Genomic DNA, 14556 nt, shown 5'->3' with positions numbered 1-14556 from the left:
AACATTCTGATGTTTTTTCCTTTTCTTTTTTTCCAAACCTTTTTATATACCAAGTATGAAACCCAGAAGACAACATTTTCCACAGCAGTGAAGAGGGGATGAGTCATCACCACTACAAAAACAAGGTAGTGGTGGCAAATATGAGTGTTGGTGCAGGGGTGTATGCATGTATAGAAAGAGAGGGTTTGAAGGGCCCGTGAAACAGTATTAACTGTGTAAGCAGAGTACAGTATTTGAACTTGGGCTTGATAATTCAGATTGTGATTGGGGAAATAGTAAAGAAGAGCTTCCCAATAGAGTACTTCAATAAATATAAGCTTAGTCATATGTCTCTGTAGGGGTTAACAAAAGCCTGGCCTGACTAACAACAGAGGGATTCCAGGAACACTTAAAATCTTGCCATATGCAGCACTGGTTGATGTCAAGAAAAGAGAGCAGCTAAACCCTTGTTCTCCAGTGCCCCTCCTAATAAACCTACAGCAGTACCCTTGAGCTCATGGCCAGCCTTCAACAGGGCTACAGGAAAGCAGATCATGAATCATTGTAGTAGCACCTTCAGGGAATGCTTGATTTCACATTTCCTGTAGGAGTAGGAACACCACCTAAAATTTAGCCCATTATTGGCTTTCTCTTTATATATTCAGGTATCAAACATAAAAGACACTAGTCTGTACACTGGATGCATCCTAATAAAGCAATCTGGATAATGGAGTGGAGGTAGTGTAAGGTATATCTCCTTTTCTTCAGGAAGTCTCTAATGGCCTGTCCTCTTACAAGTGGAAGATTCAGAGCTCCCAGGTGCTCCATGATCTAGACAGGGCCAACTGCTGTTATGAATGGAGGCCTTCAATAAAAAAAGCACTTTTCTGTCTCTGTTGGTATCTGAGGCTTGAGACAGTACCAGCATGAGTCTTCAAGCTATTTATGATGTTGTAGGTGAAAGTGGTAAGTTGGGACAAAAGGTGGAAGGAGAGAAGTGTGAGATGGCAAGTGCGGAAGCAGGAAAACTTTTAACAGTTGAAAAAAAGGAAAACGAAGCCTGAACAATGGGGAAATGAGAAGCTAAAGGAGACAGCATTTGGAGGAGATGACTCAGTACACAGCAGACTACATAGATAGGCAGCACTGGAACATACTGGTAGAGCTGAGTGAGGATGGTGGTCTAGAGTAGTCAGGGTTGAAATGTACTTCCAAAGGTGGAATAAGAATTTTATGTGCTCCTGATCTGTATTGTGCCTTCCCCACCAGGCCATCCCTTCCTCTGTCTCCCAGGAGGAGCTATGAACACATCTCTGTTTACATTATCTTTACAAACAGAAAAGAAAAATGTAATTTTTCTGTTGAGGACTGCCCATGAATTTAAACAACAGACTTCAAAACAATGACATGTCAAAACAAGTATTTTAATGGGCTTCAGAGTCTGGATGAGTATCATGAATCTTTGTGTCATTGGTATGAACTGGTATCACAGGTCTTCCAGCTTTGCCTCTGACAGGGGTTTCTGTTAAATGGACACAGACATTTATGTTAGCCGTTCCTTTTCAGGGAGCTCAGAGGCATTTCAGGAACCTGTCTTGGATATCAGAGTGTACGTTTATCTCCGTGTGTGTGTGTTCCCTCAGCCTTCTATCAGACGAAGCAGCCCAGCCTCTTGGTGGATCTCATAAACTAAGCAGCCTGAGGTCTTGTCAGTATTTAAATAAGATGTCTTTATTCAGCTTGTTCCTGTTTTAGGTGTACTTCAATTCTCGTAATATATCTTCTCTTTTAAGTGGGAAATGTCACCAGGGCTCTAAAACGAGAGCCAAATGTCTAAGGGTGCTCAGCTGATAAGGTATGCCTGTTTTCACCCATCCCTTTGCATTGCTACAGGCAGCGCTCAACATGGCTCCAAAGAGATGCTCTTCTCCCTGGTTTGTACCGACGGCAATGCTCCCAGGTGGTGATGGCAGCAAGCTCCACATTGCAAAAGCATGCTGCGTTTCTGTTGTCCTGGCTACCTGTGGCCAAGGGACATTGCAGTCTTGAAAACCTTTTTGTGGTCATGGCCCCATTGCCCTGACAGATGCACTGGGTTATGTGGTGTCCACCGAAGCCCGATGTTTTCTGGAGGACACAAGAGCCTCTCCGTTCCCAAGTGAGCCTGTCTTGCAGGCAGCAGAACGACTGCTTGCTCTGCAGCAAAAAGGGAGTTACAGGCAGACCAAACCAGGAAATGGATACTTCTGAAGGCCTGAGCATTAAAGATAGTGTCACTAACACTTCGGATGAGAAGACCATTAAAGTCAGAAAAGTCTTGACATTTCCAGTGACGAGAGAACGAGGCAGCCAGGGCAGACCCCCCACGCAGTGACTGCACTCCCTCACAACCTCCCTCCACCTAATGAGAGAGCAGGAGGACAACGAGGGGACACCTGCACCCCATCTCCATTCCATGGGTTGTGTCTCCTCTCCTCATGCCTTGGGGAAGGGATATGTGAAGGGATGCAGCTCTGGGTTTCATGTGTTATGAACAGAGCTTGAGGGGTAACAGATCCTCACGAGGACCGGAGGCAGCCATGAAGAGGGAAAGGAACCTGCCAGGGTGGTGTAGCTCTTCCCTAGCATGTGGCCCACAATGTTTACCCCACAACCGGCAATGCTAATTAAGGAAGAAGCTACTGCTCCCTTAGCATCTCACATCACCCCCCTCCTTCAACAATCCATCGTTTCCTTTATCCCAAACACAGGACTCATGTCAGCTCTGCCTGCCTTCCTTCCAGAAGCATTATATGTGTAGACCATGAGGTCCACTCCTTCGTGGGAGGAGTGCGAGCAAGCGTGCAGGAGGGGAACATTTCATGTGGAAAGGACTTTTGAGGGGAAGGCCCACACAGTCAGCTCAGGAGACAGCACCTTCTAAGACCGTGCTGGGAGAAAAATGCCACAGCAAAAGCCTGAGAGATGTGGCCTTTCTTTGTTGTCGCCTGACGTGGTGTGTGTGTGTGTGTGTGTGTGTGTGTGTGTGTGAGAGAGACTGACTACAGACAAAAGCAGGCATTGACTTTGAGAGCTGGAGCCATCCAGCTTCACTATTCAGAAGTGCCACCATCAAGATGAGACCTGGCGCACAGCAGCACTGAAGCTCAAGGAGATACATACTGGACATCCTCAAGCCAGCAGCCACTTTTAAAACTTTCCTTTTGGGGCTGAGTTATAAAATGAAATAATAATGTTGTCTTTCCTCATCCAAGTTTGGCTAGGCTGTATCATCACTAAAGCATGGACAGACCTTCCATGCAAGACTATATTAAATAAGACCGTTTACTTAATATGTTGTCATATTAACTTTATTGCTTCTGTAACTGGTTATGTCATGACAAATCATGTGGAAGTCTTAGATATGTGTTTTTTTTTTCTCTGAACAGGTAATGTGGAGTTTGTTTCCCTTGAGAACTGATTTTCTCTTCTAACTCCCACTACCCAAGCTGTCATTCTGTATCCTTGAGTCTTTTTAGTCATACTCCTATAAACCAGTCTTTGTGGAGGCAGTTCCTTTAGGGAACCTCTGAAGCCTATAGTATTGCAAGAAAGATTCCTCTGCCCCTCATGGGAAAAGCCCGTGGCCTGGGCAGCAAACGCATCGTTGAATCTGCTGGTGCTGACCAGAGACCTCTTCTTGCGGTTGGTGGTGACATCCACAGAGGTGACTGGGTATTTCATTTGAGAAAGAACAGCCTCTATGGGATGAAGGACAGCCCGTCTTCTACAAGAACATCTGACATCTCAGATGTTGTTACCCTCATCAGGTAAACGTCATTAAAAAATGTGGAGTCCTTATAAATTCTTCTCTCCTTCAGCTAAAAACTTTTCCCTAATAGTGTCTTTCAACAATAAGGAGCCCAAGAGCATGAGGTAGTATCATCCCTGAGGGCCAGCTGCTTTGGTGGTGCAAACCAAGGGAACTCTGTTCTCAACAGAGCTAGTTCATCTGAAGAAATAGCCCTCCAGCAGTATGGGCTGATTGCCCCTCACGAGTGACCTGAGGCTCAAAGTAAGTTTATTCCCTGTGCAGTTTCGGACAGCCAGTAGTCTGTATAGCTGAGTTTGCTGAGACGATATCCAACACCCTCGTGTGCTGTCTCTTGCTACAAGTGAAAAGCGGGGCTCAAGCAGGTCACAGGCAAAACGCATGTGAAGGGGCGGGATCAGGGAATTCGTTTTGTTTCCCTAAACAGTAATAAAAATGCCCTCATGATACCAGTGCTCTTGCCATAACATAGTAAGACCACGATTAGCACTTAATACTATTTAATAAATATGCTGATTAACTTAGGCAACAGTAATCAGTAGTTGCACAGATAAATAACAAACTCGACCCGTCAGCAGTGTGAAACAGTCGTAAGGAAACAATACATTAATTCTGCTTTCCATTTTAAGGTTGGATTTGGGCATCCCTCCCTAATATCCTGCAGAAGTCTTCTTCCAACATTGCAGATGCATTTGGCTATCAAAGGGGTCTGTGTTTATTTTGTATTTATTGCTGAACTGGGGACAGAAACCTCATCTATTATTTGGGGGACAGGGGGCTGTGAGAAAGGGAAGAATAGAATTAAACTGTGGTCTGAAAATTTATAATGCTTTTTTTGATCAGGTTTGTAATTCAGGAAGGCTTTGAAAGAATAAGATTAGATGCAGGTTGTCAAACCAAAATGGCTCTGATAAACCCAAGTCATAGAGTAGACACTTTGGGCACTCAAAGGCATTTCCCTGGGCTTGGGGACCCTGGGAATCCCGTAAAGCTCCTCACACCTCCCCCTTGGTCCCCACTTAAGAACGGGTCCCGCCAGGTATCTGTTAGGGATGGAGCTTACTCTAACAGGGTGTCTTGTTCAGCCAGGCCCCACGTGGTGCTTTAAAGCCTAACTTCTTTTTGCACTTCCCATTTTGAGGGCCTGCATCCACAGAGCCCTCGAATACAGCACACCCGCCTTCCAGCATCCTCCTTCCGCAAACTTACATTCTTAAGGTTAAATATTAGCCAGCAACAGCTCACATACATAGGTTTTGGCATTATTGCTTGAGTAAATATATAATTACTGAAGGGAGTTTCTGAGGGAGGAGATGTAAGCTGCACAGCTCCTCCTGGGCCCCTCCAATGTTGCGGAGGAGCCAGGGCACAGAGCAGCTCACCTCGACGTCCTCCCTCGCCTGCTGCCAGCACACAGCCCATCACAGGGGCGGCGACGGGCAGGGGATTTCCGGCTCACAGTTGTCATGAGATTTACCCAATTCTGCCATTTCGTTTGCCCTGAATCAAAGGCACCCGGTATATACTGTATCTTGAAAACTTGCTCAGGCAAAGAGTGCCAGCTGCTGCGGCGGGGCTGGTCTCAGCAGAAGGCAGCCCTATAAATGACTTGCTGCTGACCTTTGATTGGAGTACCAATATTTAGCAAGCAAATATTTAAAACCATGCCATTAAAAAGGGAGGCACAGCTTTACCATGGGGAGCTTGGGCAAGGTGTGCTGCTGAGAAGGGCCCGGGCTGTGCAGGGGAAGGGGCAAGCAGCCTTCTTCCCCTCCTCTCCCTCTCCCGGCAGAGCAGCCAGCCCTGCCCATCATGCCCACACCAGGGAAGGGGCAGATGCTTAGACCCCAACAAGGCGGATGGCTGCTGTACTGAGCAAGGCAGGAGTTTTAAAGCCCTGGAGGGCTGGGTGAAGCCGTTTCAACCCCAAAGGCAAAATAACTGCGGCCATCCCTCCCGCTCTCGTTGCCTGCTGCCCCGCACAAGCAGAGGCTGTGTGACGGGGAGGCCTCCTTGCCGATCCAGCTGCCTGGTCTGACCAGAGCACGGCTGGCCCCGGGGGACTGTCCCCAACTGCTGGTCTGTTGCTGTGGCTGGGACCCACATACTGACGAGTCTTCAGGAAATCAATTGGTCTCGGTCAGGTGCAGCAACAGGCCAAGAGGGTATTTTTCCCTCGGGAGTGGTGCAGAATTAGCTCTGTCAGTTTATAATTAGATACTTGCACTTAACAGTATTCTTTCTGTTGGATTTTTATAGTTTTGTCTCTTCCTTTTTAAACATGAAAAATAATCGGTCTTAAAATAAAATAATGTAAAAAAAAAAAATTACCCTGGAAAGAGTCATCTATAAAAAGAGAAAATCCTTGCCAGGGGGATGCCACAGCAGTGAGCCCAAGCCACAGAAAGCCCGGTTGCAGGCTTCCCTTCTCTGCTGTTACTCAGAGGTTAACCAGGGTCTGTAAGCAAACAGCTTAAAGAAGGAGCCCAGCTTAGTGCCTGGGTGTCTGGGGCTGTCCCGGTGACGGCCAGCCTAATGCCCTTCCAGCAGCCCCTCCCTCCCAAAGGTGATGCTAGGCAAACAGAGCCAGCCCTCGCCTTCTCCCCGCGCAGCAAGGAGCCTGCTGCGGGGACGGACTGGACCCGGGCTGGGGCTCAGGGACGTAGCAGAAGAGGGTGTTTCACTTTAGACGGGCGCAGAGCCATGTATATATAAACCCTGGAGCAGTGGCCCGGGAGGATTGTTAAGCATACCCCACGCCTCGGCTCACCTGGCAGCGCGGCGAAGTGCTGCTGGGCGTCCCGGCGGCTGAACCCCGGCGTACAAGAGCGCGGAAGCGATCTGCCCATGGGCTCCCGCCTGCTGCTGATGCTGATGCTGCTTCAGGCAGGTGAGTACCACCCCTCGGTCCTTCTCCTTCCCCATGCCTCCCCCTGTTCCAGAACAGCCTCTCCCCTTGCTGTCAGCTTTGCCTGCTTCGCGGCAGGCACCTCGGTGTGGTTTGGCCAAGTGAGGAAAAAAAGCGCTGCTCAACTCTTTTCAACTTTATAGCGTAGGGCTGTGTACGTGAGCCGCCTGCCCGCTTTACTTCCCTGGCAGTTTACATAGCTGGGGCTGTATAAACATGGGTCACTTTCTTTTTGGATAGTTTTCTGCTACAAAGTTGTTGGCGTCTGTGTTTCTTCATAGAAATACCCTCTTTTTATACCAGTGACCGTGGAGTAAGCAGTTTTCAATTCATCTGAATTTAAAATAATTTTTAAAAAGCCTGTTAAAAAAAGCCATAAATGTCTGCTAACATAAAGCCCCTACACACAGAGGCAACACAACCATAAACCAGCAGGTCTGAGGTTATACCTGCAGTACAGTTTGAAAATAAACCCCAAAACTTTGCCTTAATCTACAGCAAAGGCTGCCCATTTAAGCAGGAAATAGAAAGTGTAAGTTGTCAGATCCACTTCTGCTCACCTCCCTACAGGTATGTTCTCCGCTAAGGCGCCCCGTTAGTAGTATAGCTAATGATTGGACATGCTCCTAATGGGAGATGTGGCTAAATGCAGGCTGCTGTGGAGATTTGGACTTTTTCAAGGCTTTCCCAGCTGTGTTGGCTTGGCTGCCCAGCACAGAAAAAGCAACTTCAGTTCTTGGTCAAGTTATTAGTCATGCACCTGGATATCAAAACGTACTTGCTGGGGCTGACCTCTCAGCTGCAGCAACACACCGTCAGCTCAAAACCCAGCCAGCTTTCAAAGAACGAAACAGGAACATCAGAAGCCGCCTGGATGCCCACGTTATTTCAAGCTCTTGCAGAGCATGCAGCCCTAAGCACCGTCTTTTGGACTCAATTCCCTTTGGGGCTTTCTCTCCGCTTTCATGAGCAGCTCTGCACTGTAATTACAGTTCCTTGATCTTCAGAGATATCCCCAAAAGAAGAATGGCCTTTCTTCTTCTGCGTGAGGTGCAGTTACCTTACACCAACCTCGGCTGTTTTCAGCCAGCGGCCAACAGACCAAGTCCAGCAGTCCTGGCTTAAGAGGTCAGCGAAAGAAAAAAATGCAGGCTGCTCGTCAGGAGGCCTGAATGCCTACAAAGAAGTTTTAGTCTCCATCGGAACATTTTCAGGGTCTGCAAACTGCAACAGGTTGAAAAAGCATGATTTTTAACCCAAAATCCAGAGCAGCTCACTGCTTGTGATTTCCCCTCGGGTGCCTGAGAGCTGAGCCTGCTCCTAAGTCCAGAGCCCCTGCTGTTTAGACAAGGGAACTAGGTCATCTCTTTAGTTTTGAATAACACCCGCCTAATGTGTTTTTAGCATGAAACCTGAACACTCAAGCAGTGTTTAGGTGAGCAGCGCGGTTACTTTTTCAGGAACGTGCATTTAATCCCCAAGGAATGCCCCGGGAAGCATAAGGAGGCTGTGCGAAACCCCGCGCCTGCCGGGACTGCCTGAGGCGCCAATCACCAGGGTGAAAATGGTGGAGGGAAGCGCTTGTTCCTGCCGGAGGCTTGGGCTGCAGAGAGGGAGCAAAGCCCTGCCTTGTCCTTCATGGGGAGAGACCCTCGTCCTTGCCAGGGGTTTGGATCAGGCTGGGAGGGCGAGCCAACCCAGGAGGTGTGGGGAGAGGCCCAAGGAAGGAGATTAGAGGCTAGGTTTTAAAAGGAAAGCAACTGTTTTAATAATAGTATTGAGTCCTCGGGTGGTTTAGGGGATTAATTAGTCCATGTTTGCACAGCACTTTGAAGAAGTCAAGCATCCTGCAATAGCCAGGGGCAGGTGGCAAAGCAACTTCGGTGGTGGGTTCCCAGGTCCCAGGCGTCACCTCTCTCTCCATCCAAGCCCCCCACAAAGTCCCCCCGTTTCGGCAGGCTTTTCTTTTCGCAGCGGCTGTGCCCGGCTGGGACGAGCGGATGGGTTAGGCGGTTGGTCTGGGGGGTTTGATGCTACTGGTGAGCAGCTTTGCCATGCACGATAGAGCTGTGCAAAGCGCGCTTGGTCCTTCACAGTAAACCCAGGCAATAAATGCTCCTATTTGTTGCTATCGTTAACGTGATAAGCATCAATGTTTGCAGCTGAGCATCACAGTGGTTTGAGTATTAGGGGCAGGGTACTCTTGGTTTCCATAACAGTTACTGCAAGGCAGAGTCTGTGGTTTCTAAAAAAGTTGCAAATTAACATGTGAAATCACAACACTCAAAAAACTCCAGACCGGTTTGGGTGGCCATCCGCACACTTCAGCTGACACAGAGCTCCTTTTACTTCTTTTCCAAATTAATGCAGCCAACCTGATGTTACAACTTAAATGGAACGTAATAACGGAAGCGGATGTAAGTGTTGCCAGCACTTTGAAATGCTCAAAAGAAAGCCCATATGCATACATCTTGGGTAAGGTAGGCACTCTATCCTTGACAAGGTATACCTTATGGGCTCGGGGACTTGTAGCTATCCCTGTTTGCAAATTAATAGTACCGTCAGCTCTTTGCCATCTGGAGAATGGGTTAAAATATCCTAAATAGGAGGGGAAACTCAGATAATATAAGACATCTTGGGCAACATAGAAACCTCATTTTTTCCGTAGAGCCCAGGTTAGGTCTGGCTGTGTGCTTGTTTTCTGCTGCTCCCTGTCCCACTTGGGACCACAGTGTAGCTAGTAAACTTTCCCAGGTTTGGGAGCTCTGGGGTGCAGTGAAGTGCAGCTGGCTCTGCAGGGTGCTGGCACAGGCCCTGCAAAGCTTAACAGCTTGGGCTCTGTGATGTGCAAAACTGGGCACCCTGCTCCCAGATGCAATATAGCTGCGATCACATGCTAGCATACCAGAGCTAGTAAGTTTTCCTTGAATTGAGCTCCCTGAGCATCCACCTCCTGGATAGCCCAGCCCTCAGGTAAGGCCCCTGCAGAGCCCCCTTTGCAGGGTGAATGTGAAGGCTAATTAGATTGTCAAGGCTGCACCCTACCAACCAGTCAAGACCAAAAAAATCCCCCTTTAAGGACCTTAAGAAAATCAGCGTCAGGTGTGTTTAATCCCTGTGTGAAGCCATGTCCTGTCTTTGCAGTTTGGAAGGATGTTCTGGGAAAATCCCATTCGCTGCACACCCGAGGAATCATCGAATTGGCAGGAGCTATATCGTGTGGCACGGGACGGTCTCCCTTGGCGTATATTGGCTACGGATGCTACTGTGGACTGGGAGGACAAGGCTGGCCTAAAGATAAAACAGACTGGTAAGAAGAACCTCAACTATGTGTCCAGAAGCAGTGCAGATCTCCCCAGTCTTCCCTGTTCATACTCATGTGACTCCATGGACTCGTTACTGCCTCGTGGAGGGGGAAATTAGTGTATATGAACAGCACTGGGCAATTGTGAGTGAGGACCCATGTATCGCTTAGGGTTTGAATGAGGATTTAACCACCTTCCGGATGAGAGCAGAGCTCTTGGGACCTGGTGCTCTGTGGGGTGGAGGGCAAAGGAGGAACCAGGAGATGATTAAATGAAATAGCTGCATGCTTATTCACAGAGAGCAAAAAGAGGAGTGACCAAGTTATTTGGAGGGTTCTTTCACCCAGGTCCTGAAAATGGCAATGATGGGAATACCCCTGTTTATCCTCAGGAGGAAATCCAGATCGTCGCAAAGAGTAATCAAACCTGTTGTCTTCATTGCCTGTTAATTCACACTGAATCAAGGAAGAACAACAACAGGGTAGAGCACGGTGTTATTTCCCCTCTTGTTTGTTAGCGGGGAAGATGCTGTGCTTGTTATTCCCAAGGCTAAAAGCAATGAGTCTAGGAGGTGTTGCGATCAAAGGTTTCTTTCTTGTACTTTGCGATTAGCACACATGTAAATCCTGAGCGCGGTGGACTCTTGTGTGCTCTGAGCCTGTTATTTGCAATCTTGTCTGGTTTTAAACCTCAAAGACAGAGCACACAAGTCTATCTGTTTATCTACAGTCAACAGTCCAGGTGTTACCAATAAGCAAGCGCTGCTTTTAACAGGGGCGAAGGCAGCGTGCAGCACACTGGGAAGGAAACCAAGCTTTCCAGAATATCCAGCTGTTGGACACATTCCGCATTGCTACAGAACCAAACTTTGACAAATTGGACAAAGGAAAAAAAAGAAGAAAAGATGCCAAGGTCAAAGGCCAACTTCTCTGTGGGCATAAAAGAGCAGGTGTGCCTTAAAAGTAGTGGAGCTGCCTTCATTAATGCAGCGAGACGTTTCACTCCCAAAGGCCTCTTTTCATGTCCCTGGTTTGTATCTATGAAACATTTCATCTACGAAACAGTCAATACGGGACTTACAAATAATGAGTAACTGCCTACAAAGTGTCATAGCTTTCAGGTGCAGAGATTTCCTTTAATTTTCAGTAGTATCTCTTGACCTGCTTATCACCATCTACAGAAGTGTCTGTAAACGTGTTTATTATTTTTATTAGCCCTTTACCAACTCTCATAATCAGGCCTTTAAAGTAAAACATGACTCCACTAATCTGGAGTACTTCTTTTACTGAAGGCCTGAGCGGAGTCACCTAAAAGCTGTTTTCCAGAGAGGTCGAGTGACCCCCCAAGACTAGGCAACTGAGAGATGCGAGTGGTCAGCACTCCTGAAAAACAGACAGAGAGTAAAATATGGCCATGTATTCATCAGCCGGTGTTTCTGCTGCCATTTGATTTCCATGGGATGTGGGTTTTATCCTAATGGCAGAAAATGAGACTCTGCAACTGGAAATGCCTGAAAATACCAGATAGTTTGTAAAAAGGAGGCTTGATCTTTTAAGTGCATTCATTATTATTCCTTAGCTGCAATGCTTGGCTGGGGGAAAAAAAAAAAGAAAGGTTTTTAGTTAGGTTCTCAGCTACAAAGAATCAGCAATGCCCCACTAGATTTAGTCCTAAAAATTTCCATTTTATGTTTGCTAGAGGAAAGTTCTGATATCTGTTACGGAGAACTACTGCAAAAATCAGTGTGGTTGAGTACCCCATGCCTGTCAAAATGACCACATTATTTTCCATATTTGCTACTCTAAAAAAGAAAGAAGTGAAGTGGCAAAACTACTGGCCTTGAGTGACAAACACTGTTTGAAACGACTCACTCCGTTGACATTTCTAGGTTCGTTACTGAGACCCTTATAAAAGGAGTAATTTTCTTGTGAGTAATTCAGTCAATCTGTCTAGACAGAGCTAGAGTGCATCTAAGCACCTCTCCTTTACAGAAAAAAAAAGAAAAGCCGTTGAGTGGGTAATCCTTTCATAAGGTTTATTCCACACATTGACTTTGATGTGGTGTTGTCAGTAATTACCTTTTCCTTTTTGTTCCACTCTTGCAGTCCCACCACTTCAAGACATAATGGCATCTCTTCCGCATAAAGTCAATAGACTTGTTTCTCCTTCTCCTTGCTGTTCCCCCGGATTGCCACAGCACCCGTTTTGTAAAGTAGGACCTGAAGGTGCTCAGCATCTCCCTGAAAACACCGAATGCTGTGAAAGGCAGGGTGGCATATATGGCTCATCTAAGTCCTGGCAAACTCACAGGGAAGAGTAAGATTTTCCCTCAGTTGCCGAGAAGTGGCAAAACTACTGGCCTTGAGTGACAAACACTGTTTGAAACGACTCACTCCGTTGACATTTCTAGGTTCGTTACTGAGACCCTTATAAAAGGAGTAATTTTCTTGTGAGTAATTCAGTCAATCTGTCTAGACAGAGCTAGAGTGCATCTAAGCACCTCTCCTTTACAGAAAAAAAAAAGAAAAGCCGTTGAGTGGGTAATCCTTTCATAAGGTTTATTCCACACATTGACTTTGATGTGGTGTTGTCAGTAATTACCTTTTCCTTTTTGTTCCACTCTTGCAGTCCCACCACTTCAAGACATAATGGCATCTCTTCCGCATAAAGTCAATAGACTTGTTTCTCCTTCTCCTTGCTGTTCCCCCGGATTGCCACAGCACCCGTTTTGTAAAGTAGGACCTGAAGGTGCTCAGCATCTCCCTGAAAACACCGAATGCTGTGAAAGGCAGGGTGGCATATATGGCTCATCTAAGTCCTGGCAAACTCACAGGGAAGAGTAAGATTTTCCCTCAGTTGCCGAGTTAAAGCAAAACAAAAGGACACACAGCAGTGGCTGTGCTGTTAACATGACAAACACAACGTGACAAATTCTTACCTTAATGGCATTTGCTCAACGCGGGGATCTGGCCAGCTGATCCCTGCGGGCCAGCAGGAGCTGTCTGTAGCCATTAGGGCTGTCCCGTAGCCCAGAGGTGATGAACAGGTTGCTTACTAACTAGGTGACACGGTTGTATTTGTTTTCCATACCTGTTGACCAGTGCTCTGCCATAGTGTTGGCTGACTGTTTGTGTTGGTCTAACCGAGCGTTAGCAGGTTATTGGTTATGAAAAGCTTAACACCACACTCTGACCCAGGTGCAGGAAAGGGCATTTCCAGACAGGATGGGACCATTGAAGGTAGCAAAGGACAACGATAGGTTTCCCCACTCTTCATTCCCTGGCAGTTCTTTCAGAGCATCTGAAAGAGATGTTTGTAAAATACGAGTCAAAGTCTTCTTGCTTTCTGTTGGTGTCAGTGGAAGCTGGTGTAAGTACATGTCACCTCTCTGCAGTTAAGGGTAGCATCAAGAGGCGTGGAAGCAGAATTGTGCCTCAAATCCTGTGGTCCTGCAGAATTTATGCAATCCCCCTGATTTTGCCAAGCCAGCTAAGGAGCAGCAAGTTCTCACAGCTAGCTAGCATGCATCTCTAGTCCACTTTTGGTTGTCCTTACCTGATTCACAGACCATCTTTTGCTCCCTCCGAGATCTTTTCTCACTTTTCTCCTACCTCTTTTTCTGTTCGTTCACTCTGGCTCTCCATGAAAAGCAATTTCATTACCTTGGCCCACAGGTTCCTAACTCCTCCCTTTGCCCATCTACCCTTGTGTTGTTCCTCCTCCCCACAGTCCTCCATCACTGACACCAACTTTACTGACTTGACTACTGATTCACTCTTCAGACCTCACAAACCCTATGACTTCTACAGCTGGCACTCTGCCTCAGCTCAGCCTGGTTCCTGGCTCTCCACCTCGGCCTCTTGTGCTCTGTCCCCCGTATAGGAGACACCCATGATAGGCCCACTCTGCCATCTACCTCCTTGAGGATGGATGAGGCTGTGCTGCAGCTTCAGGTATGTTAGCCAGGGTGCCCCGGGCTACAGCAGTTCCTCCAGATGACACGTGCCCCAGTTGTAGCTCAGTGCCATAGTCTATCCCAGTCATACCATATGGCACATTGCATAGGGACTCACATGTTGGAGGAAGCTGAGACTTTCACACTTTCCACAAGGCTGCGAATTCTTCTCTCCTTTGGCCTTTCACTTCTAACCTCTTCAGGACAAGCCCAGGAGTGAGGTGTTACTGGACCAACTGTTACTGACCCACAGCCTGTTATTGCCGTCATGTCCAAAAGAACTGGTTCCATGAGCTAATAAGGTCTTCTCAGTTACAACAATTGCTGTAACTCCTCATGGGAAAACTTCCAGATACGTATATGCCATAGGGCTTAGTCCTATTCTGAAGTCCTGAGGAGCTGGCATGGAGGGTGATACTAGTCTGCTACTGCTAACTTACATTTCTAGGTTTCACAATGCAGTGAGTAGGCTGGTTGTAATCATCACACAGGTTTCACCTTTGCAAGCTGAGAAAAAAAAGGCATTTAGTTTGCAGACTCATCCGTGGGATGAAATTGCTACTTTAACTACTAAATCAGGAGCTCAGTCAGTAGGGAA

General features: G+C 47.1%; 1 protein-coding gene across 1 annotated transcript in view; it reads left to right on the top strand.

Moving 5' to 3' along the window:
* The first annotated feature begins 6612 nt into the window (after nt 1-6612).
* LOC103921556 (group 10 secretory phospholipase A2-like) overlaps nt 6613-14556 on the top strand; it is a 13080-nt gene continuing 5136 nt past the window's right edge. Inside the window, exons 1-2 of the mRNA XM_009329550.1 lie at nt 6613-6680; nt 9843-10008. Of these exons, the coding sequence (XP_009327825.1) occupies nt 6638-6680; nt 9843-10008 (209 nt within the window). The 5' untranslated portion in view covers nt 6613-6637. The remainder of the gene's footprint in view (nt 6681-9842; nt 10009-14556) is intronic.

Source organism: Pygoscelis adeliae, unplaced genomic scaffold, assembly GCF_000699105.1.
Source record: "Pygoscelis adeliae isolate BGI_AS28 unplaced genomic scaffold, ASM69910v1 Scaffold120, whole genome shotgun sequence".
NCBI classification, from domain to species: Eukaryota; Metazoa; Chordata; class Aves; order Sphenisciformes; family Spheniscidae; genus Pygoscelis; species Pygoscelis adeliae.
Note: the sequence above shows the minus strand (reverse complement) of the source record. Positions and strands in the feature narration are given on the sequence as shown.